This window comes from Phoenix dactylifera, chromosome 12 (genome assembly GCF_051530095.1).
Source record: "Phoenix dactylifera cultivar Ajwa chromosome 12, Ajwa_hap1_PhDact_Kaust_v1.1, whole genome shotgun sequence".
In the NCBI taxonomy this organism is placed as follows: domain Eukaryota; kingdom Viridiplantae; phylum Streptophyta; class Magnoliopsida; order Arecales; family Arecaceae; genus Phoenix; species Phoenix dactylifera.
In genome coordinates this window covers 18,454,183-18,476,649 of record NC_143201.1, presented here as the reverse complement: position 1 = coordinate 18,476,649, position 22,467 = coordinate 18,454,183, and the positions used below count along the sequence as shown (strand labels likewise).

The 22,467-nt window shown below is 40.9% G+C and overlaps 2 protein-coding genes and 2 pseudogenes across 10 annotated transcripts; 2 read left to right on the top strand and 2 right to left on the bottom strand.

The window, feature by feature from the left end:
• The first annotated feature begins 1,539 nt into the window (after positions 1–1,539).
• LOC103705758 (pentatricopeptide repeat-containing protein At2g22410, mitochondrial pseudogene) lies at positions 1,540–7,320 on the top strand (annotated as a pseudogene). 8 transcript variants are annotated; one of them, XR_015972088.2, is made up of 4 exons: positions 1,810–3,598; positions 5,979–6,171; positions 6,880–6,939; positions 7,035–7,320. The product of XR_015972088.2 is annotated as a pentatricopeptide repeat-containing protein At2g22410, mitochondrial pseudogene, transcript variant X7 (transcript). The 8 variants fall into 8 exon arrangements; XR_015972084.2 differs by adding an exon at positions 6,513–6,568 and having other exon boundaries at positions 5,979–6,417; positions 6,880–7,320; XR_015972085.2 differs by having other exon boundaries at positions 5,979–6,568.
• Positions 7,321–8,651: 1,331 nt separating this feature from the next.
• Positions 8,652–13,355, bottom strand: LOC103705696 (thioredoxin F1, chloroplastic-like). Its single transcript, XM_008789514.6, has 3 exons — positions 12,795–13,355; positions 9,073–9,172; positions 8,652–8,993 (listed from the first exon to the last, which is right to left on the bottom strand). Exons 1-3 carry the CDS (start codon positions 13,115–13,117, stop codon positions 8,859–8,861), a joined length of 558 nt encoding a protein of 185 aa, XP_008787736.1. The 5' UTR covers positions 13,118–13,355; the 3' UTR covers positions 8,652–8,858.
• A 1,387-nt stretch (positions 13,356–14,742) lies between these two features.
• Positions 14,743–15,876, bottom strand: LOC148700467 (uncharacterized). The gene is made up of 2 exons (XM_088708762.1): positions 15,602–15,876; positions 14,743–15,484 (listed from the first exon to the last, which is right to left on the bottom strand). Exons 1-2 carry the CDS (start codon positions 15,713–15,715, stop codon positions 14,747–14,749), a joined length of 852 nt encoding a protein of 283 aa, XP_088564888.1. The 5' UTR covers positions 15,716–15,876; the 3' UTR covers positions 14,743–14,746.
• A 4,443-nt stretch (positions 15,877–20,319) lies between these two features.
• Positions 20,320–21,423, top strand: LOC148700466 (FK506-binding protein 2 pseudogene; annotated as a pseudogene).
• The last annotated feature ends 1,044 nt before the right edge of the window (positions 21,424–22,467 follow it).

Here is a 22,467-nt window from a genome sequence, read left to right as displayed (position 1 = left end):
TGGATCAATTAACAACTATGTCTAAAAATTTTTTACTTTTGACCCCACTCAAGTTTTAGATTCTCGTCAAAGGTGCCAACATATCAAGCTAGCAAAGTCTTCGGCAGTTGGACCAAGTGACCCAAAATTGAAAATTGTAATTTACATTAATAATAGGCTTTCAACTAATGTTGGAAAATAAAAGAAGCTGCTCAGAGCAAGTGAGCTATGAGTTACTGGACTCTAACCAAGGATGCCAATTAAGGGATCATGGAAATTGAATTTGTCAAGAATCATGAGAATATGATTTAGATTTTTTTTTTACTTTTAGGATAAACAATGCTACGAACACAGTAACCCCAGAAGCTTTGATCTGGCAAGTTCCAATGATGGTCTTCGACAAGACGATGGAAGAGAAGAGGAAGAGCAGAGTTTGTTGCAAAAAAACCTTCACTTTCTTTATTTGTTTTTAAATAAAAGTGACTTATAATAAAGTTGGGCAATGGATAGAGATGTGCCATGCATTAGCATTAAAATTTTACGTCTATTTAATATATGCTCAAGTAGAGGAGCTACAGAGGTCTTTATAGCCGAGTGTCATGGCCCACATCACCTGATAAGAGAATGCCACATGGGTTTATAAACTTAATATGATCCTCTACCTAATAGGTTAAGTTTTTTAGGATGCGAGTCAATGGCAGATGGTATCGGAGCCAGGTTCAGTATGCATTACAACCTTATTAGTCATATGGATCCTTCGCCAAGGATATGAGGGTCATATGCGATCTGAGCCATGGATGGGCTTGTCTCTGGCAGAAGAGCCAATCTAAGATGAAGGCGTAATGATAGTGGGTGTGTGATATTATCATAATGGAACATTGGCTAATAAAAGAGTGCCGCATTGGTCGATAAGCATATACCAATCCTCCACTTCGATCAAAAGTACATAACATTGGGCTTGAGAGGATTTGTAGCCACTTCGCTAGTCTTTCAAATGTTGAGCCAGTGTCTGTAGGAGCGGCCCAATATATTTGGAGGTCTAAGGCGAATTTACTAAGAGGAACCTTTTTTCTTTTTTTTTAATCTTTGAAATCATTCCTGTAGTAGGTCGGCCTAAGACGAACTTATTAAGAGAAACTTTTTTTCTTTCTGTTTTGTCTTTGAGGTCTTTCCTGTGGTGGATTTTTTTTGGGCTGGGTTTTAAGCGACCGCCTCAATCGGCTAAGGGTTGGGCCGGCCCTGAGTGTCTGCAGCGATGTTGAAAATATCCAAAATACCACTATTATCGAGTTTTCTTGGCTTGACATATTATTGCAACAACTGCCCATGCCTCTTCTCTCTCTCTCTCTCTCTCTCTCTCTCTCTCTCTCGGCTGAGATTAACTTATTCAACCTGTGGACAATTTATACCAACAGCGAAACAGCCCTTAATTATCGATGCCACGAGAAGATCTCAGAAATTTTTAAACTTTATTAAAAAATATTAAAATAAGATAATTAAGGTATATTGATGGAGATAAAAATATAAATAGAGTTGTTCGATATAATTGTCAACGTAAAATGAGAACCAATCTGAGAGTCGGCATGAGCTTGTCTACTGCCACGAACGCGCTCTATATGTGCTGAAATTCCCTAGGAGGCTGAAGCATCATCGCTCTCTCCTGCCGTCGAAGGTGGCGACCACCAACTCCACCCCCGCCGTGGCGTCTCAGAATCCTGCACTGTTGAAGAAGAAGAAAAAAAGCAACAAAATTAACACCAGGAACAGCGACATCATCAGCACCAAACCGGACAAACTCGCTGCTTTACTCACGTCCCTGCCATGCTCCTCCCCCTCCCACCTCGACCAAATCCACGCCCACCTCCTCCGCTCCCCCCTTCCGCCCTCCTCCCTCTTTCCCGCCTTCGACCGTGCCGTCCACGCCGTCTCCAAGACCAAGCCCATCCTCGCCCTCCGTCTCTACCTCCTCATGACCCGCGCCGCCCTCCGCCCTGGCCGCTTCACCCTCCCCTTCCTTCTCAACTCCGCCGCTGCCATCCCCCTTCCCTCCGCTGGCGCCGAGCTCCACTCCCGCGCCCTCCGCTCCGGCCTCCTCTCCTTCCTCCCCGTTGCCAACGCCCTCATCGATATGTACTCCAAGTGCCGCGCCCTCCATCTCGCCCGCCAGGCCTTCGACGAAATGCCCCTCCGCGACGTCGTCTCCCACAACGCCCTCCTCGGTGGCTATGCACGTCTCGGTGTCGACATGCCTGCCGCGCGCAGGCTATTCGACGAAATGCCTGAGAGAAACGTGATATCATGGAACGCTATGGTCGTTGGGTACGCCAATGCCGGTGATCTCGCCGCTGCGAGAGACGTCTTTGATAAAATGCCCGTCAGGAATGTCGTCTCGTGGACAGTGATGGTGTTGGGATACTGCAAGGTTGGCTCGGTAGACGCTGCTCTGGCCCTATTTGAAGCGATGCCTGAGAGGAACTTGGTCTCGTGGACAGCGATGATTACTGGGTTCTCCCAGTGTGGCCGGGCGCAAGAGGCCCTGGCACTGTTTCATGAGATGGAAAGGGAGGGGCTTGAGCCGGATGCAGCTGCCATGGTTGGTGTCATCTCAGCAGCTGCCCAACTCGGGAGAGCCGAGCTGGCGAACTGGGTTGCATCGTACGTCAATTACAGGAAAATCGAGCGGAATGAGCGTGTCCTCACCGCTCTTGTTGATATGCATGCCAAGTGCGGCAATGTTGATGAGGCCTCCAGCTTATTCGATGAGATCTCCTCTCCAGATGCGTACGCATACACTGCTCTCATTAATGGGTTGGCTTCCCATGGACACGGGAGGAAGGCACTTGAGATCTTTCAAAGAATGCAGGTGGAGGCCATTGAGCCGGATCCCATCACGTTTGTTGGTGTGTTGAGTGCGTGTAGCCATGCAGGGCTTGTTGACGAGGGTTTGTTTTTTTGGGAGAGCATGGTTCGGGACTTTGGTATGGAACGTGGACCTGACCACTATGCTTGTGTGGTTGACATGCTTGGACGGGCAGGGAGGCTTGAAGAAGCTCACGAGATGGTGAAGAGGATGCCGATGGGGCCTCATGCAGGATCTCTGGGAGCGTTGCTTGCAGCCTGCAGGACTTATTCCAATGTTGACATTGCTGAGAATGTTGCAGAGGAGCTCTTTAAGTTAGAACCTGACAACACTGGGAATTATATACTTCTTTCGAGTATATATGCAGCAAGAGAACAATGGGCAGATGCTGCTAGAGTTAGAGCAATAATGAGAGGAAAAAGAATTAGTAAGTTTCCAGGTTATAGTTGGACCGAGGACAAACGGAGGGGCCATATTAAGTTGCAAACAATGAGCTGACAAAGCTTGAAGGCAAGAGGGCTTTACGTTGATGCTGGCTAGTGCTGTCAAGTATATATGAAGCAGGGTAGCTTGCAAAGATAATCCTTACAATTGAATGATCTTACTAAGAGTTTGTAGCAGAGAAGTGGTGCAATCCGTATACAAAGTGATGGGGTGCCTGAAAGCTAGGAGGCCTGACTGTAGACAATATACTGGATTTGGATGTGCTTAGATGGTAGGATGAATTCGTTGTTTCCAGAGCTCAGCAAGAAATAAAAGGTGAGCTAAAGATACTGAAGTGGTATCTGACGTTTCATGTTCTAAAACACTGAAAACCCAGGATATTTTTGGGACATGAAGAAAATGATGTAGTCATGTAAGAAAGATTTATTTGATAACTGATAAATATAGCCATCAACCCTTGTTTCAACTATTTTGTGCATTAAATCCTACTCATTATATGCCGTATTTTCTTGTATTCGTGAATCTGCACAGCTTACTGACCTCCAAAATTACTTTTGTTCACTAGAAAATATTAGTGGCCTTTGACTAGGCTTCTAGTTGCATACATGAATGCAAACTATATATAGTTTTGAGTCACAAGGTCCGCCGTACCGGTACCGGTCAGCGTACTGTTGGCGGCCCGGACCGGTACGAACCGGTCCCGTACCGGTCCGAACCGGTCCCGTACCGGTCCGAACCGGTCCCGTACCGGTTCTCCAACAATAAACTACCGGTACCGGATTCTACGCTGATCTGATACCGATCTCAGGCCGGACCGGTACGTATCGGCCTGTACCGGCCGGTACGGACAGGTACGGCAGACCATGGTTTTGACCCTTTTAAAATCTTATGTTTGACATGAAGCTCCAATTAATATTGCAATAGGATCTCAGATTTCGGTCAAGGCCCCCTACATGGCTAGGATGGATGGGGAATTCTTGGAGTTTAATATAGATGATTTTAAGATCAAAAGAAAAGTATGTATCGAAAAATGTGTCGAGTTCGGTATCGCAGTCCTCACCCTTGACTTGGCACTCTCACGAATGAAATGCACCAACATGTTGTCAAGCTTCGTGGTCTGGAAGGGATCTAGCATGAATGCTTCTGGTGAAGTATCATCAAACTTTGTTGTTTAGAGGTCAATGATAGGCTTTATAGCAGTTTGTACCAAAATCCACAATCTCGGTAGCTGGTATTGTATCAATACATTATTGGTTCAGTAGGATACATGTTGGTATAGGACACACCCTATACCGAAACAGCCTTCCAACTATTTTTCTCACTTTTTATCTTGGTACGTCTCAGTATGGGTCGGTACGTCTCCTTATGGATCGGTACAAATCTTTACATCTCGGTATAGGATGGTACATACCTCATTACTCCTCGGTAGACCTTGGTATGTCTCGGTACATCTTAGTACGTCTCAGTAGAGATACGGGGCCTATACTGATCCGAACTTGAGTTTCGTTCTAGTACCCACCCAGCATAGTACAGTGCACCCCGTACAGGGCGGTGCGGGGCGATACAATAGTCCATGGTTCATACACTCCTACAGGCTACTTTGATTTAGTTGGTTTGTATTTGTGGATGAGATGCTTTAATTGGTGTTCTTCTTAGATACATGTCTGTCTGTGGGACATTATGATAGGAGTATATGGAACTAATACACATTTTTCATGCTCTTGATTTTTCTTCTACTCCAGATGATCTTTATTTAAATCCATTGGCTTGTACAAGTTAGTACAGAAATTTTACTCCTTTTACTGCAATTCACTGCTAGGCGTCTAGTGTTCATCTTAAGGATCCTGAAGCATCATAATGTAGAGTTGATGGCGTGAGAAAGTTGCTTATTTGCATGAGTCGGGTTATGCAGAACTTAAGAAACATATATGACATAAATGAAATCCATGTAAGTGCATATCATGGATTGAGGTCAAATTACTGCTTAAATATTCCTGCCAGTTATCTATTCTATCATAAACTGAACTGGGGGATTACTTGGAATGCATGCCACATGGATGTGATATTGTATGCTCCATACACCTTCAGATACTTGGGCATGGCTGTGTTTATGGAAGTGTTCCTATCTCTTCTTTTTTCTAGTTTACCCTCTTAATGCATTCAAGTAGTTGAAGGATCTAATTGTACAGCCTGCAGACTTACAATGGATCTATATTAATTGTCAACTCTTTAGACAATTTTGCAGTTTCAATGATGAGAACAAATGAATAGGATAGATAGAGAAGATATATCATATACCTATATCATGTTTGGAATTTGTGGTTTATATTGGTGTAAATCCAATCACCTAGATTTGAGATGAAAAGCAATTCCCTAGTACTGCATCATTTCTATGGCAGCTACGTGATTGAGCAATATGAAGGGCACAACTTTTGATGAGCGAAGGCCCCATCCTTTTGCTGTTTCAGTCCTGCATATATTGTATACTCATGTCCAGCTTTTGCATATTCTGAGAAACCTGGAAAAGTAAAAGAATATAATTTGATATTGCTTACAGTCTTGATATTTTTATGCATATAGGTTGGATCTTTTGATTATGAAGACAAAAAGGTGCTCATGAAAAAAAATGTCAGCCATAATGCATATATGCTAATGCAATTTCTGTAGCTCTCCTAATACTTATTGTTTTTATCAGATCTCTCATATAAGTTAGAGCAACAAGAACTGTGCTACTCTGGTGCTCCTGCAGGGCTAGGGGTTCTTCACATGGGCCGCCTTCTGCAAGGCAGGTCTCTTGATGGCACCTTGCCTACCTCACAGTGCTCTTGTCGGTGGCAGTTGTTCAGAAGGCGTTTAACAAATCCTTCATAGAATCCTTTGAAATATCAGTATTGAGCTACTCCCCCCTTTCTGATTAAGCACATGCTATTTTCAATATCCAGCATTCAAAGCTCTGAACCTTTTTTAATACCGGCAAATCAAGGTTTGCCGTACCGATCCCGGATCCCGTACTGGTGCCACACTATCATACGGACCCCGTACCGGTGCCACACTATCATAATATCGATACAGTATGGTATGCGGTACGCCTAGCATACCGAGTATTGGCATGCCACCGGTACCGATATGGTATGGTACGTTATACTATGTGTGGCAAATTAAGTTATGTTCTGCAGGTTTGCCAGCATAAAGTGTGCCTATGTCTGGGATTGTCAAAATCCTTTTGCAGATATGTTGTGGCTGGTGAAGCTGCTGGGATAGCATGGGGTTACTTTTGGCTGGACTGTAAGTGTGATGCTTGCATGTGCCCATGATACAAAATATGATGTTGAATGACATGTAACAATAAATAATCCTTTGGTCATCTATTTAATTTTTGTAATGCTTATTATCTTATAATGGTGTCATTATTTCTTGATGAAGAAAAGAACCCTTACTATTCCTTGTACATAGACCTTAAATATTTATGAAGCTGAAGTGCACCATTTATTGTAATCTTAGTATTAGGTTCAAACTCAGAAGGCCACTGCCTTGTTTTAAAGCTGCACATTTTCCATTGTTATGCATTTGATTACTTGGTCATTTACATTTTCCAGGAGCTGGTTGCTGAGAATTGCATTGACAATTTAGAAGGAGAAGAAGCTGAACTTTAGCAGGTCAGTTTGCCATTGCTGAAGTTTATAGTCGATATCTACATTCTTCGGAAGTAAAATATTATCTTTAACTGATCTTGAACTTGATTTTGCACTAGTCATTTTATTTGCTGAAGATGCGCCCAAGAATTTTGATACGTGCTTCCAGAAGTCTAGCTAGAGTTTTCCAAGGGAGATAGTTTAGATCACATACTTTTTGTTTATCTGTAGTCTGTACCTTTTATTCAACTGGTCATGTCAGTCTGTCACTGAGTTTAAATTTCTTTCATTTATTGCTCTGTTGAATAAGTGGCTCATTAATGTGTGTCACTTATTTATTACTTACTGTATTTCTTAAATAGAGTTCTGCATGAAATCAGAAGAAATGATTGGTATGTTGTAGACTTGCCGATTAATGTTATCCATGACGGTCCATGCTGTTAGTCGTTAGACCCTATGCATGCTCCTATATCATTGACATATGTTTAGTTATTTGCCTACATCATAGACGTACAAGAAATTCTTTCAATGTGCCATAAATATGTAATTTGTGTTGTTTGGATGCTATCTTACATCAGTGACTTGATTTATTGTTTATGAATACAAGGGCATATTCTCTTTATCTATATATTTAAAATTACATTATTATAACTTTCGTTAAAAGGGAAAAAAGACATTATTATAACTTTCATTAAAAGGGAAAAAGAAAGGCATTTCACTAATATTTCCAACATAGCACAGTTGGTTGCTTATGCAAAATTTAGTCGGCTCTTTTTATGACATTGTCCAAACTCCAAAGCTTACTATATTAAAGGAAAAGCCTCTGCTCCACAGAAACAACGAAGGAAAAGATAAAGAACAATGAGCTAAACTAGTAATCTAGAATTATGGAGTCAACGGTTTTGGTGGGAGGGCCAACTTGTGGGCCAATAGGACCAAACATCGGCTAGGATTAGATGCTATAGACCATGATTTGGGAGCTGGAAAATATAGCTAATTTATTAGATGAGAGCTTGGCTATTGAAACCAATGGCCTATCAGAATTTTCATAATGTACACGTACTAATACATGCGCATGCATGTATGTGTGCATGTATCCAATAAGATAAAGTAAATTCTTTAAGGATGTCTAAGCTCAGGCCTTTGTACTAATAATCAGGCCCAAAGCTTGCAAATCCAAGTAACCTGGTTCGGGGCATATCGAACTAAACTGGTGCAAAACTGTGTCAGTTTGCTTGTTCAGTTTGAGACTTGGGCCGAACCAGTCTTAACCGATCCAAACTAGTTTGAACCGGTTTAAATTGAGCAGAACCGCCTAGTTCTTCTTGCTACGACTCGGTTCGAGTCAGTTCTAAGCCCTCCTACAAGTAAAAGGGAGGAGAAGGAATCCTAATGCCTTTTTCCTGACGGGAATGTTTAAGAAATGATGGGAAGGTAAGAAAAATTAGGGAAGAAAAGGGATTTTTTGTATTTTTTGAGCCTCAATCCAAGCCAAGATCGGTGTAATTTCCTCTCTCTTCATTCTTCTTTTTTTTTTATAACTTAAAATAGGCTAAGAAATGGTAAAAGAAGTGAAACAACTTATAGTACTGATGGCTCCCTCCCTTTCAAGAAGATGACTTCTGATGTTAATTGCAAGGTGTGAAAGCATGCAGGGGATCTTTCTGTGATCACTAGAATTGGATATTGTGACAATTCAAAAGACAAACCTTTTCACATCTGATGCCTTGCAGAAGTGAGAAATGATGGTGCATCATATTCTTAATCTGTAGTAAAATGTAAAGTGAACATATTTTAGTACTATTCATATCTGTATCATTAGGAGTAGCATATCCCATTCTTTACAGCCAAGGAACACCATTCCAGATAAATTTTCTAAGTGATTCTTCCGTAGCATACTCAGATTTGATTATCTGGAGGGCCCGATTTCAATATGAAAAATATCAGCTTGACTTTGCTGTCTCAATTGCAGCAACTAAATCATCCAATTTGGCCCCTGTTACTTCCTTTACAACCTTGCTGTCCTTGAGAATCTTGAAGGTCGGGACGACCCTTATACCCAACTCTTTAGCGAGGGGCTGCAAGCAACATAATAAGGATCAAAACCCACCAGTATGATGGAAGATTAACAAATATTGGGGAGGAGTATTGGAATACCCTATTTTCTTGATTGCAGTCAAGCCTCAGAAATACAACATCAAGGTGCTTCTCAGACAATTCTTGAAACTTAGGAGCGATCACCTTACAAGGACCACACCTTCAACAAAATGTTCCCATCAAGACACATACATGCTTGTAAAAAATGTGTTACGAACTCATGCTTGTAAAAATGTATACAATTCTGCTGACTGCTAGGATGAAATTGAACGTACTATTATAGACAAATTAAAGCAAAAATCAAGACATATGCACACAAGGAAAGCAATTACAAAGTGGCAATTAATAATTGATTAGTGTTACATTAAGATTTCCGAATATGAATATAGTCTATGATAGGACAATGTTAGGCATTCAAGATCTATTGAGGCAAGCCTGGATGTAGTCAACATATCACTTGACTGATGTAGATTACCAGAAATGAAGCTAGGATTTCATTACACTGTTATAGAATAAGTTGCACCTACAGGCAAATGCAAGTGATTGGTTATCTTATATTCATAAAAGATTGGAAGATGTGAATATTGGTCCACAAGAGGAAATTCTTAAAAATTAAACAGAACCAACATCTAGACGTGTACTGGTCGCTGCACCTCATATCCAAGTCCATGTAACATAGATGATATCTTACTGTTTCCTTCTTAATTTTACTACGAATTCATCTCAACAATATCATCTTCATTATGCTCTTTTTTTTTGCACCCGAACTCTTTTTGTATATTGAAAGATTTTGGAACTTGTCATATTATAGGCCTTGTCTTATAAATTCCCAAGTTCCCAAGGCAGCTGCAGATCACAAGACACTTTGAAACTACTCATCTACTTTGTTTACTTTGCTTGGATTCTATCACATGTATTATCTCTTTCTCTACTCTGCTCTTTTTTTGGTATAAAGTCCAAGATAGCAAAACAAATAGTGTTATATCTATAATAGATACATTTACGTATCAGCTCCATGTATCTCAGAGTAGAATTGCTTGTCCCATTGGCTATTGGTGATATTCCACTGTTCTCAAGAATTTTTTTGTCATGGCCCTTTGGCCCCATCAATGCCTTCATCAAAAGATCATCTTATCTCGATTAGTGCTGCTTACTATCCTTAAAATCTTTACAAAAGTTTCAAGTAGTGTAATCCTGATCCCCATCCATAAGCTATCAATAGGACATCACATATATCTCATCCTTGATCCTTCTATCCTTAAACCTAAGCATACAGCATTTGGTAGTCTAATCCTACATGCTGAAGATGCTTTTTAAATCATTATGATGCTTGTTTATTGATTGCAGGGATACAAAATGAATGACGAGTCATAAGATAACAGGCTATATAGTTCTCCATTCCCTATCACCCTCTTCATCAACCATGTTTGTATTAGACCTCATCAGCAACTATCCCTGGAAATCACCTCTTTCATCTGAGGTTTATCTCCAATGACCTTCAGCATCCAATCTTAATAGAATGGAACTTCTACTGCAGTTAATGTATCTGCTTCAGAAACTCGAGTAAAACTCGAATCTGCACCTTCTTCTTGAGCATTTCATTGCTTCAAGTATTTCAAAAATACCCCCTATCCCGTTCCTGCATCTGTACCTGCTCCCAATTCTAGCAACTGAGAATCAAACCATTACAATTTGCCATACACAGTTTAGAAGTCTACTCCAACATTAGCTGTTTAGGGAAGTTGAAACTGGCTCCATTTTCATTTATGGGGCCTACGAAGTACAGATCTCTACCATGAAATCCATCATGTAGAAGATGTATTCACCACACTCGAACTACAAAGAACCATCTATCAACTTCAAAAGTTATGCCCATAGGACAGCAACCAAGAAGTTTATGATTTTCCTTATATCAAGTATGGACCAACCATCAGATTAGCATACATTCAATCTCAAACCAGTACCCTCTATACATATCAATAATTTGTTTCCTTTACGCTATAAGTTGTACTGCATGAACCTGCTTTAAATACTAACTTAGTATACATTGTTACATTGTCAAATGATAATATTGTGCTCACTCGTACTAGATTTTTCTGATTCTATGTCCTATTGAGAATTTTAAAGAGAGTTTGAAATGGATTTCATGCAGAATAATTAACATCACACAACTGAATACATAAGACTCTGAGCAATCACCAAAACGGATAATCTTATGCATAACAAACAAGACTTACCCCATCAAAATGGGTTCACTCTTTAATAATCCATGAAATCTAAGAATAACTTAAGATGGTGTCTCAATATGAAAAGAGAATTTGAGCAATTGTTGTTAAATTCCCAAACAAGGAAACCTCTTGAAGAACTGGCATCAACCATGTCAAGCCCGACAAGCTTTCTTCATCATAAGCCATAGCAACGTGAAAATAAAAGTTAACATAAAGTCTTGTGCAATTCCTCCAAAATTATGTTAAAATTTATATACCGAATAACAAAATATCCCAGAATAAATAATGCCACCAAGCTACCAATTTCCTTCATGGGCTTGCCGGGCTAAGCACCATGATTCTAGAGCACAAAAGTAAATGTTCTGAAGGTAGAAAATGGCTCTATGCATAAGAGGGAACTAAGACACAAACCAATTGAGATTTTGGTGATTGAAGATCTTTTAATATGATGTAATCGAAAAGTGCATTACAGGGTAGAATTGCCTTTGCAGTTCATGTTGGGTGGAAGAATGATGAATTCAATTAAATGGTGGTAGAGCTTAGTAGGAGGAATCTTCCATTTAGTGTGGTGAACCTATATCCATATCTCCTCAAAAACTTGTCCCCTCACCTGCTTACGAAGTGTTTTCTTACTAAATTTTTTAAAGAAACCTGCTTCCCCATACCTACACCCAACCTGCTTCAAGTACGGGCTAGAGTGCAAGAAACTAACAGTCCAAATAAATGACAACTGAAAGGCAACGATATTTCAATATTCCTTGCTTGTACTTTGTAAATCAGTTTATTCACTGGCACTTATATCACATTTTGAAGTTCGAGAAGCTTGGTTGACCAATCATAATCTCTATGAAGCCATCAAATGGATGTCTAATGTCGTAGTTGCAAGACCTTCCTTGCTTATTTTGGCATACCAAGGTAGGAATGGACAGAAACATCAGGTGCTAAGAACATCTTAAGATGTTTGAGCCTATGATGAAAAACTAAGAATTTGAATGGACACACTATGATAAGCAATTAAGCAATAAGCAATGGAAGTTGGTGACGTGCCCGTCAGCACCTGCAAAGGTTTAGAAAAAAAATATAAGAAAATAAAAGCATTCTCTTATTCAGAGAAAACCTTTCACTAGGGGATCAATCCAGATGACTATATCAATGTTGGAGAATATACATACCATGGCAATCCATTGAAATACAGGGTCAGGGTGGTAACCGCATCCACTAGAGCGGATAGATCGGTCAAGTGACAGTGAAGACCAAGCAAACAAACACCACTAGATTAGCACGGAATCAAGGATTCAACGATTTGTATCATTTTCTATATGACATGTCCATTTACCTCAAATTAATCATTTATATACTCTTATCTCATCTAACAAAATATCTGATCTTGTACGCATGCAAGTTACCAGTCAATAATGAAAAGTACCAAAAAGTAACTCATGGAATCCCCAATTACCAACGAAATTTTTAGCTTTTAGACGAAAAAGCAAACCACAACCACTAAAACCTTTGCAGCAAAAGGATCGAAAAGGGGAACGACAAGGAGGATCCTACCATTGGGTGTACATGTCAAGAACGACGATCTTGGAGCCGGCGGCCTTCACAAGAGGCCAGAAGGTGTCCTTGTTGACATCAGTCACCTGCCCGACGGCCGGCGCCTCCGTCTCCAGGCTCGACGACCTCACCATCAGCGCCCTCCCCCCTCGCCCGGCGGCGGCCTTCGACAACCCCGAGTCGGCCACTCCCGTAGCTCTCCGGCTGGCCCATTTGAAGGCCGGATTGAGACAAAGTGACGAAGACGAAGGAGGAAGAGGAGGAGAAGGAGAAGGAGAGCATCGAGGAGCAGGAGAAGAAGAGAGAGAGATCCGAAGAGCCATCACAGTATCAGAGATCTTCGGGGCTAAAACTATGGAGAAGACTAAAATTACTCCTGATATCGCTTTTGAAGGGAATGTGAAATCCGCGAATGCGTTGGAGCGGATTCTGATGCTGTGGTTCAGAGGAGGGGAGGGTGGTTTGGAAATTTTATGGTGGGTCGTCTGGTGGTGGGCGTTTGGGAGCGGGTTTCGTCCACATAAAAAGGAGAGACGGAAGGGCGGCCTGCTCGGGAATTCCAATCGCAAAGGATTGCTTTCTTTCGATATTTTAGCAAGAGCCTTCCCGTGTGGTGGCCCATTGGAACTTGGGAATTTGGCCGGTTATGCCATGTGGAGAGAAGGGGGGCGCTTGTGGGTTTGGATTTGCGTTTGGGTTTGAATTTTCATCCCAACTCATCCTCATGTTTGCTAAATCATTTTAGAGCCTCTTTGATTGATATAAAAAGTAGATTGAAAAAATGGTAAAATATCTATTCCGGAGGCATCTATCGTCAATGCGCTAAAAAAATTATGGTCAATGCCGCTTTTCCCTAAGATCATTGCTTTTTGCATCGCTGGCAATTCAATGGAAGTTTCTAATGGCTAATGACTCGTCTAAAAAAGGCTGGTCGAGACCAACAACCGTATGTTCTAAGATACACATCCGGAATTGCATGACTACCACTTTTTCTTCCAATTTTGAACATTATAATGAATTGAGACACCCTTTTAAGTTGCCATTTTTCTAAAGATATTTGGAATCTTCTAAGCTCTTGGTTGCGATCAAGTTAGGTAGCATTTTCAAAAGCTAACTACAGAGGATTTTAAGCTGCAACAATTTAAAGATGTTGACTGTAATGCAGTAGCCCACTATCCTCATTCTATATAAAATCCTGAACTCGGTAATTTCCAGGTGCCCTGGACTAAAATCTGAATCCGGTGCAACGTTAGAATGGCAGTTCTATTTGTGGCAGATCCAAACATGAGCAAATAGAGAGACGGATGCTAAGTTTCTGGCATCCTTAATTGCCACTAGTTTTGCAAGTGGGTTCAGAAATCTTCTAAACTGCTAAACCAGGAACATGGAGCACTAGAAGGGAAACACGATGCCTTCGAGCATGACAGCAAGAACAGATTGATGGAATCATAAGTGACGATCAATTTTAGAACCACCAAGATCATTTTCTACATATTTGTCTAATTCCTACTTGGTACGTTAAATACAACTCTGTAGCAATTTCTGGTTCTTCATAATTAAGAAAAAGACAAAGGACCGATTGAGATTGAAGAGGAAGATGAGGCACAACAGTTTATCAAACTTTTTTTTTTTTATGTAGGACATTATTAGCAGGAACTTAAGATATACATACATGCATGATATATATTTTACTTCAAATGTTTCTCTGCGAAATTGTTGTTTCTTAAAGTAACAAAAAAATGTGACATATCCGGGCATGAAGTATGTAAAGACAAGTGTATGAGCTTCATATATATAGCAAGAAATTGGCAGATTTAGTACATCATAACAGTGAGATGCTTCGCTTTTGTAGCATACAGAATTATTGAGGAATGTAATGTGAAGCAAATCTAAGATGACTAAGATCAATAAAATAATTAAACAAACTATGCTTAAAAGCTATCATCAACCAACTAGTGGAGTATGTCATCAATCGACGGCATGGAGATGTCATCACGGAGTGACCCAAGTAATGCGGCTATCTCCTCAGCCTCCTCCGTCTCCTCACCACTAGCTTGAATATTTTCTTCTCCAAGTGATGCGGCCATATTCTCAGTCTCCTCACCACCAGCTTGCATAATTTCTCTCTCAAGTAATAGGGCCATCTTCTCAATCTCCTCTGTCTCCTCACCACCAGCTTGCATAAAATCTGGAGAGAAGGTAATGATGGAACCCTCTGCATCGATATCCTTCAAGGATCGGTCAAGATTATCTAGCCTAGACACATGGCTTGGACCTTCTTCTATCATCTCCACATGCACGGGAACGGTTGGGCCAGACTGCGGCAAGGTGCCATCGGCGAGCTGATGTATTTGGAAGAAGTCAACGGCAATGTCCTGGCTTGGAATTGATGGCTCCTCACCAGCATATTGTGTAGAGAAATAGCTATCAATGGGCATGCCGGACACATCGACAAGCGGTGGTAGAAAATTGTTTGGCAGCTGAAGAATTTGACGATGACCGGCAATATCCTGGCTGGGGTGCATGAAAGATAAATTAATAGTTTGTGGATCTTCCATCCTTCTCCTTTTTGCTTCCGGCTCCGGTGGAGCGTTGTTTACTAGTTGTATTTCAGGTAGATCTTCATATGTCACATAAATCTTGCGAGCTTTCGGTGTCAAATAAATCTTACAGATGACCCAATCATCGAGCTGCAATTAAAAAAAAGAGTAGAGGAGATATAGTGTGAAAAGAAAAAAATCTACGTCCAATATCAAGAAATCAGAAACAACAGGTATAGGGGTTGTTCTTTAAGGTGATATGTATACCTTATTTGAGCCATTTATCGCGGATGCACCAGCTTTTCTTCGAAGGCTAGGGATGGAGTATTCCTCCATGAGCCAGACAGTCTTCCTCTCTCCACCAGATGGACTTCTTTCCATATAGCAGAAGCTCTGCTTTGAACCGAGGACATTGAGATTGGAATCGAGCACCGTCTTGATGCCTTGGCTGGCCTTCCACCGTCCCGAGCCCGTAGATCTTGATGCCCGGCAGCTGTTGTTGGCACCGGGATGTTTCCGAATCGTGGAGGCGAAGAAGAACCACTCCCAGTCCGGATTTGCCATGCGGTACCGAGCTGCGACCACCCAAGAAAAACCCAGACAAAACCCAAGAAGATGAAACCGTGACAGAACACAGGGCAACAAAAAAACCAAGGAATTAGAAGGAGAAAGGTAGGTGTCAACCAAGAACTCGCTTACCAGTTAGGTTATTCGGGTCGTCACCGTAGACGTCGGCCTCCACGATGGTGTTAGAAGGAAGCTGTTCGCCGAGGATCTTCTTCCTCAGGTAGGAGTCCAGGAGGTGCTTGTCAAATGGCTTGAACATATGGCCGGGCGCCAGCGCCATTGTCGTGTCCAGTAGTGTTTCTTGGCTCACACGACGAAGAACAGAGAACGGAGGAGGAAAACACCGAGAGAGAAAAACGAGGTTAGGACTGAGATCGGCTGGGGTTATGAGTCAAACACCCGAGAGAAAGAAACAAGGCGAGGCCGGCAGCACCGTTTTCGTCTCCGGCAATGTATCTTGGCTTCTTGGTTTCTTGGCTTCTTGGTTTCCTGGCTTCGGCGACAAAGATCAGAGGTCGGAGGAAAACACCGAGAGAGAAAAACGAGGTTAGGACTGAGATCGGCTGGGGTTATGAGTCAAACACCCGAGAGAAAGAAACAAGGCGAGGCCGGCAGCACCGTTTTCGTCTCCGACAATGTATCTTGGCTTCTTGGTTTCCTGGCTTCGGCGACAAAGATCAGAGGTCGGAGGAAAACACCGAGAGAGAAAAACGAGGTTAGGACTGAGATCGGCTGGGGTTATGAGTCAAACACCCGAGAGAAAGAAACAAGGCGAGGCCGGCAGCACCGTTTTCGTCTCCGGCGATGTATCTTGGCTTCTTGGTTTCTTGGCTTCTTGGTTTCCTGGCTTCGGCGACAAAGATCAGAGGTCGGAGGAAAACACCGAAAGCAAGAAACCAGACACACGAGATCAGAACTCACGCATGGGGAGCGAAGAGTGAAACGCTCGGTCCACACATATATAGGGAGGTTCCCATGTAATCGAGCGCGGATCATCTGTGATGCTTTGTATGCACCCGCAGCCCAGTGATTCCTTCCACGTGTCAAGTTGCAGATCGGACGGCTCTTAGCAGTACTGAAAGATGGCACTGTAAGTGACCTGGCAAACCCATGCGACCACCATCTGCCCCTGGATTTGATCTTTCTACCGGAGGATTAAAAACGGAGCCGAAACCGGGACTTCTGGAGTTATAATACTTGGGCTGAGAAGTGAGAGATGTGGGAGTAGGCCTAGGCCGAATCCATGCAAACACTTTTGAATGACCCGATTGGGCCCATGAATCGAGCCAAGTTCAGTGGGCCCGAACACCTTGGACCCAAAGAAGAGCTTCGTCGGCCTGATAACAACATGGTTACATGGGCAAGGGCGTGCCTTTTATATTAGCAGTTAGGGGAGAGTAATATTTTCCTTCTTCTGTTCATCAACTGAACATCTTTACCAGTCAATCTAAACCAAGCTTTGACTAGTCCATGACTCATCGCATTATTACCTCAATGTGTAGGGCAAGTTCTAAACTAAGTCTCAAGGACTTGTTCGATCGGTCTAGGGCTTGATGGTAATGCACTTCATCTTCGAGTAGGTCTCTAGCCCCTGCATGTCAATCTGATTGTCCAAGTGACCGGTATTACACTATTGCGCTGTTCTTCATCTTTCCCATGAGATGCTTCTAGATAGATCAGGTCTGATTTTAGGTTACATTTTAACTTCTTCCGGTGGTATCAAATCAACTAAATTGCAACCAAGGTCTTTTGGGTATTTTATTAGGTGAATAAAAAAGGAGATAAAAATATCTGCAAAATGTGGCTATGGAGGCCAAGGATCCCCGCCAACTATCCCAGTTAGATATATTTTTTCAGTTATACCTTTAAATTTCTTTGATAGGTTTTCATGTGTTGCTTAGTCTTCTTTGAGAATCAACTGAGCCAATTATGAGTATTTTAAAATCAGAAGAGAATTATTATGAAAATAGCACTAAAGATTGCTTCATTAGCTCGTATACAAACTACCTTTTCGAATGCTTCTGTGATATGATCTTGAAAACTCACAGGTAGAGCGACACTTATATTGAACATAGAGCTTGTGGCTATGTGAATGGGAGGACATTAGATGAAGTAGTTTGGCATTCGATCTTGCAACATAATTTTCTTTAGATTTCCGCTTGGAGTGGACCCCTAAACAAAGATGGACGGTGAACTCAGTAGACAGGATACAAAGATAGAATTGCGAATTTTTAGCATAAAACTTTTATAGCAGTAATCTTAGTTTTACGAAATAATCTGTCATATGATGGCAGAAGTTCATTGTTAACTCTACGTAGGAAATTAGCTAATCGAGTCGCAATATTTCAGCTAGCAGAAAGATATTTGTTCACAAGGTTTGAGTCCAAGCACGGTCAAATCTAAAAAAACAATTTCAAAAATTTCACAAGCATCGTAACATGAATTACCTATTTTCGCGTAAACATGATAGGATGGTCAAGGGAGCACCGAATGTACTAACCTCTGCCACCCTAACTATTGGGGGGGGGGGGGGGGGGGGGAAAGGATTGTGTCCGAGCAGGAGGCGACCGAGCGCCCCTCCGGGCAAGGGGCGGCCGAACGGGTCCCAATTCAGGGGTTTGAAAGTGCCCAAGCGGCTCCTCCGACTAAAAAATATCCGAGCGGTAGCCTCCGAGCGGATCCCCGTCGTTCGCTCAGCTTTTCCGGAGCTCCTTCTTTCTAGCCCAGTGGACGTCTGGGTCCGAATTCCACCAACACTAACCATGCACGTAAGGTTCGAAAGGATGAACGATCCACCATGGGCTTTCGGACTAGTTGCAGCTTCAAACAAGTACCATGATAGATGCCATTGGCTTGAGTGGGATCCCCGATCGATGCTTGCATGGGCGTTTGCATGACGGACGTTTTTCAGTGGATAATAAATGCAAACGGACACTCCTTCTGATTTTCAGAGAATCTCTAAGCCAAAAAAGACCTCTATCCGCGCATTTGTAGTTTCTTTGTGCTCATAAATCTATTTGACTATCTTAATGAAGAAAATCCTAACAACATATTTTTGAGAAGGATTGGACTTTATAGTTTATGCACTCTGATCAAAGATCAAAAAGCTGATCGTTTTCAACTAACATTGAGGGATATGTTTATCATATACCTAGTATTCAAGCCCGGATCCAATTGTCTCTACCATTGCTAGATCGACATGGATCTTGTTGCCGGAAAACAAACCATTAGCCGCAGCCCCTCCTACGTTACATGCAAAACAATAAAAAATGAAGAGGGAATTAATCGGATGGGACAGCACTTGTGCCATTTTTTCTCCTCTCTTAAGTACAACACTTATCTTTAATGAGATTGTACGTAATGCACCCCCCCCTCTCTCCCAAACCCTATGCTAGATCCTTTTCTATTTATTTTAGTGATGTTTGTGTTTATTTCCATAGGCTAGGTGTTTATCATCAGGAGGTTGATGTTCATCGTGGACCTTTTAATATTTATTTTTGCAAAATTGGTATTTATTCTTGATAGGTTAGTGTTTATTTTTGGGCACCTAGTATTTACTCATTTGAACTTTCTATTTAACCTTATGCATTGTTGTTTACAACAAAATAATCTTACCGAGTTGGCATCAACGGGCCGGAACCGAATTGAAATTTCGAATCGACCCGATTTTGCACTAAGATGACTCGATATTGCCTGAATCGGACAATTCGGCCTGGTTTAGCAGACCCTGCTAGACCCTCCTATCTTGCAGACCTAACAATATAGAAAGCTACTCTCTTACTCTTACGGCACTGCAAGCCATTTGTGGATATAAACAACCATATGTCAGTGTCTATTTTTAGGTTGAATCAGGGCTGGTGTCACAAGAGACCTTATTCTGGTATTGCAACAAGCCTCACAACCTTCCATCAAAATCCATAGTTGATCTTTTCAAACCCTAACCTTGCTGCCCCTAACACCATTAGTTTTTTATATTTGTTACCTATCTTTATAATCCACAAATAGACCTTTCTTTCTAGCCAAAAAGGCAGCTGATTGCTTTGCCATGTTTTAATATCCTAAACTTGCTACTAATTAGCCGAAATTTTCAGCAATCTGTAGGTTTAAGCTATGCTTCCCTGGAAATTATAGACCCCAACTGTCTAGACTGTTACATCACATGATTGCCTAACTTCCCTTAAAATTGTAACTCTTTTTCTGCATTTCCCTCAACAGTCGACACTTTAAAATGCCTATCCATGTTTTCAGGATAATACAAGTGCATATTTGCTTGGAGAAACAAATATTTGACTTGAGAAAACAGATCTTCTATGGAGAAGAATGTGAGTCTACTTTCTACCATCAACCTAAAAAGGATGGAAGAATACAAGGGCTATGAAGGAGGAAAAGGAAGAGGGAGGAGGAAATGGAAGGGGACAATGGCTGTTGAGGGAGAAAAAAGCAGGAAATATGGGATATATTCAACCATGAGCTTGAAAGGCTTCACTAGTAACATAGTTAAACACTCTAAATATTTTATTTACCTTCAAAAATTTGTTACATAGTTGATACAAAAAGAATAACACTTCTCCTCTAATTTTATCATAATTGTTGAAGTATCAAAATCCTTATTTTAAATTCAACCGCAACAATTGAAATGTGGCCTGCAGGAAAATCCAAATCTCAGCCATATATCATACTCTCGATCAAATTTGCACCTATAATATAATCTTGGAGATCAGGAAAGATTAGTTTCTTAATTTTGTTAGTTTTCTTCCGCCCCCCTCCAAAAAAAAAAGAGCAAAAAATGACAAGCTTTATCTTAAGAAGGGTAGAGAGTGATATCGAAAAGCCTGATATCTGTCTGTGTGAAGCTTGGTTTTAAAACCTTTAGCTTTTTTCCTATAAAACAGTTTGTTCTTTCATGCTTCAGACTCATTCAGTCATTCAGGATTTGTACATATAAGTTTCATATAAGCATTTCACTTCTCCAAGAGCTTCCGCAATACTTGCTCCATAGGGTGGGAAAAGGGTCTTTTGGGGATGTGCTCGGGTGAGAAACGGAAGCTAAAGATACCTGCAAAACTTGGCTATGAAGCTCAAGGATCCCCACCAACTATCCCAGGTATATATTTTATTTTTTACATGTTATAGTGACTAGGGCTTCATGATGGATTGTCCTTTCAATTTCTTTGAAAGCTTTTGATCCGATGCTTAGTCTTCGAGAGTCGAGTGAGCCAATCGATCATGATTATTTTAAAACCTAGATGGGAATTATCCTGAAGATAGCAATGAAGATCTTTTCATTAGCTTTCAAATGCTTCTCTAAAATCATCCTGAAAACTGATATATAGGTGGAGCAACAGTACTTATATTTGACACGGAGCTTCTGACCGTGAATGGGAAGACATCAGATAGAGACCAATCTGCAGAGGGCAAAAGCGAGCTATAGTTCTGCAGGACTTTGGCATTCGATCTCGCAACATAATTTTTGTTAGATTTCAACTTAAGAGGAGTGGACCCTCTAAATTAGACGGACATTTAACCTGGTAGATAGGATACAAAGTTCAAATTGTGAGATTTTGGTTTAAGACGTGTGTAGCAATAATCTTAAATTTGCAAAATAATTAATCATATGTTGTCAGAAGTTCATTTACTTTATCTAAGAAAATAGTTATTTGAGTTACAATATTTGATCTGGCAGACAGATATCTGTGTGCGGTAATAGGCTTTAACTAAGCCATGCAATTTTGAACTGTAAATACAAGCAGCCTGACATTATTTTTTAAAATAACATGCCACAATATCATGCCATTAATCTGATATTCCCTACATTGGTGGATCACTTAATTGAGAAAGGAAAGGAACATTAGAATGTGAACTATCAGTGGAAGTGAATCAGTATTCCATTTTTTCGCCAATCTTAGATTGTCGGGATAGTAATCCATTTGGAAGATGATTTCCATCAAACAATATTGAGACTTGCATGCCATGAGGAACCTTGATCACTTGGACTTCATCATCCTTCTCAAGCAAATTATAAAAAAAATCTTGTACTCCAGGTGACATGACCAAACCTAAAAGCTCAAAACTCAATTTTGATGGTATCAAGTCAATATGCACTTAGCTAGCTTCCTCGATCAGAGAATTTCTAAGAAAACAAGATAAAGAAAATTATATATTTTAGAGTTTTTTGCATGAATACCCTCCTAAATATTGGATTTTGCATAAATACCCTTCCAAAATTAATATTTGTATGTATATCCTCGTAAAATACTTATTTTGCTATTCTACCATTTTTTTATTTTTGTTTTTGCATATGTACCCATGCTATCTAACAACGTTAAAAAATTAACGGTTTCAAATTAAAATGACTAAAATACCCTTAATGGTAGACATCCAAATAGATCACGATCCCGATAGAAGATAGGGACAATAGTATAATTTAAAAAAAAATATTAATTAATATAAATTTGATTTTTCTGAACCCCGTTAGAATAACCGTTATAGTAGGGGCATTTGTACAATAACAGAGTTTTACGAGGGTATACATGCAAATATTAATTTTGGAACGGTATTCATGCAAA

What these genes read in the sequence shown, in the direction of transcription:
- LOC103705696 (XM_008789514.6), bottom strand. Translation starts at nt 13,117, where the DNA reads ATGGCTCTTCGGATCTCTCTCTCTTCTTCTCCTGCTCCTCGATGCTCT. An exon ending in CTTGACATGTACACCCAATG is followed by an intron (nt 9,173 to 12,794) that starts GTAGGATCCTCC and finishes ATTTTGTTGAAG; the next exon opens with GTGTGGTCCTTGTAAGGTGA. An exon ending in ACTGCAATCAAGAAAATAGG is followed by an intron (nt 8,994 to 9,072) that starts GTATTCCAATAC and finishes TGTTGCTTGCAG; the next exon opens with CCCCTCGCTAAAGAGTTGGG.
- LOC148700467 (XM_088708762.1), bottom strand. Translation starts at nt 15,715, where the DNA reads ATGGAAAGAAGTCCATCTGGTGGAGAGAGGAAGACTGTCTGGCTCATG. An exon ending in CGATAAATGGCTCAAATAAG is followed by an intron (nt 15,485 to 15,601) that starts GTATACATATCA and finishes TTTTAATTGCAG; the next exon opens with CTCGATGATTGGGTCATCTG.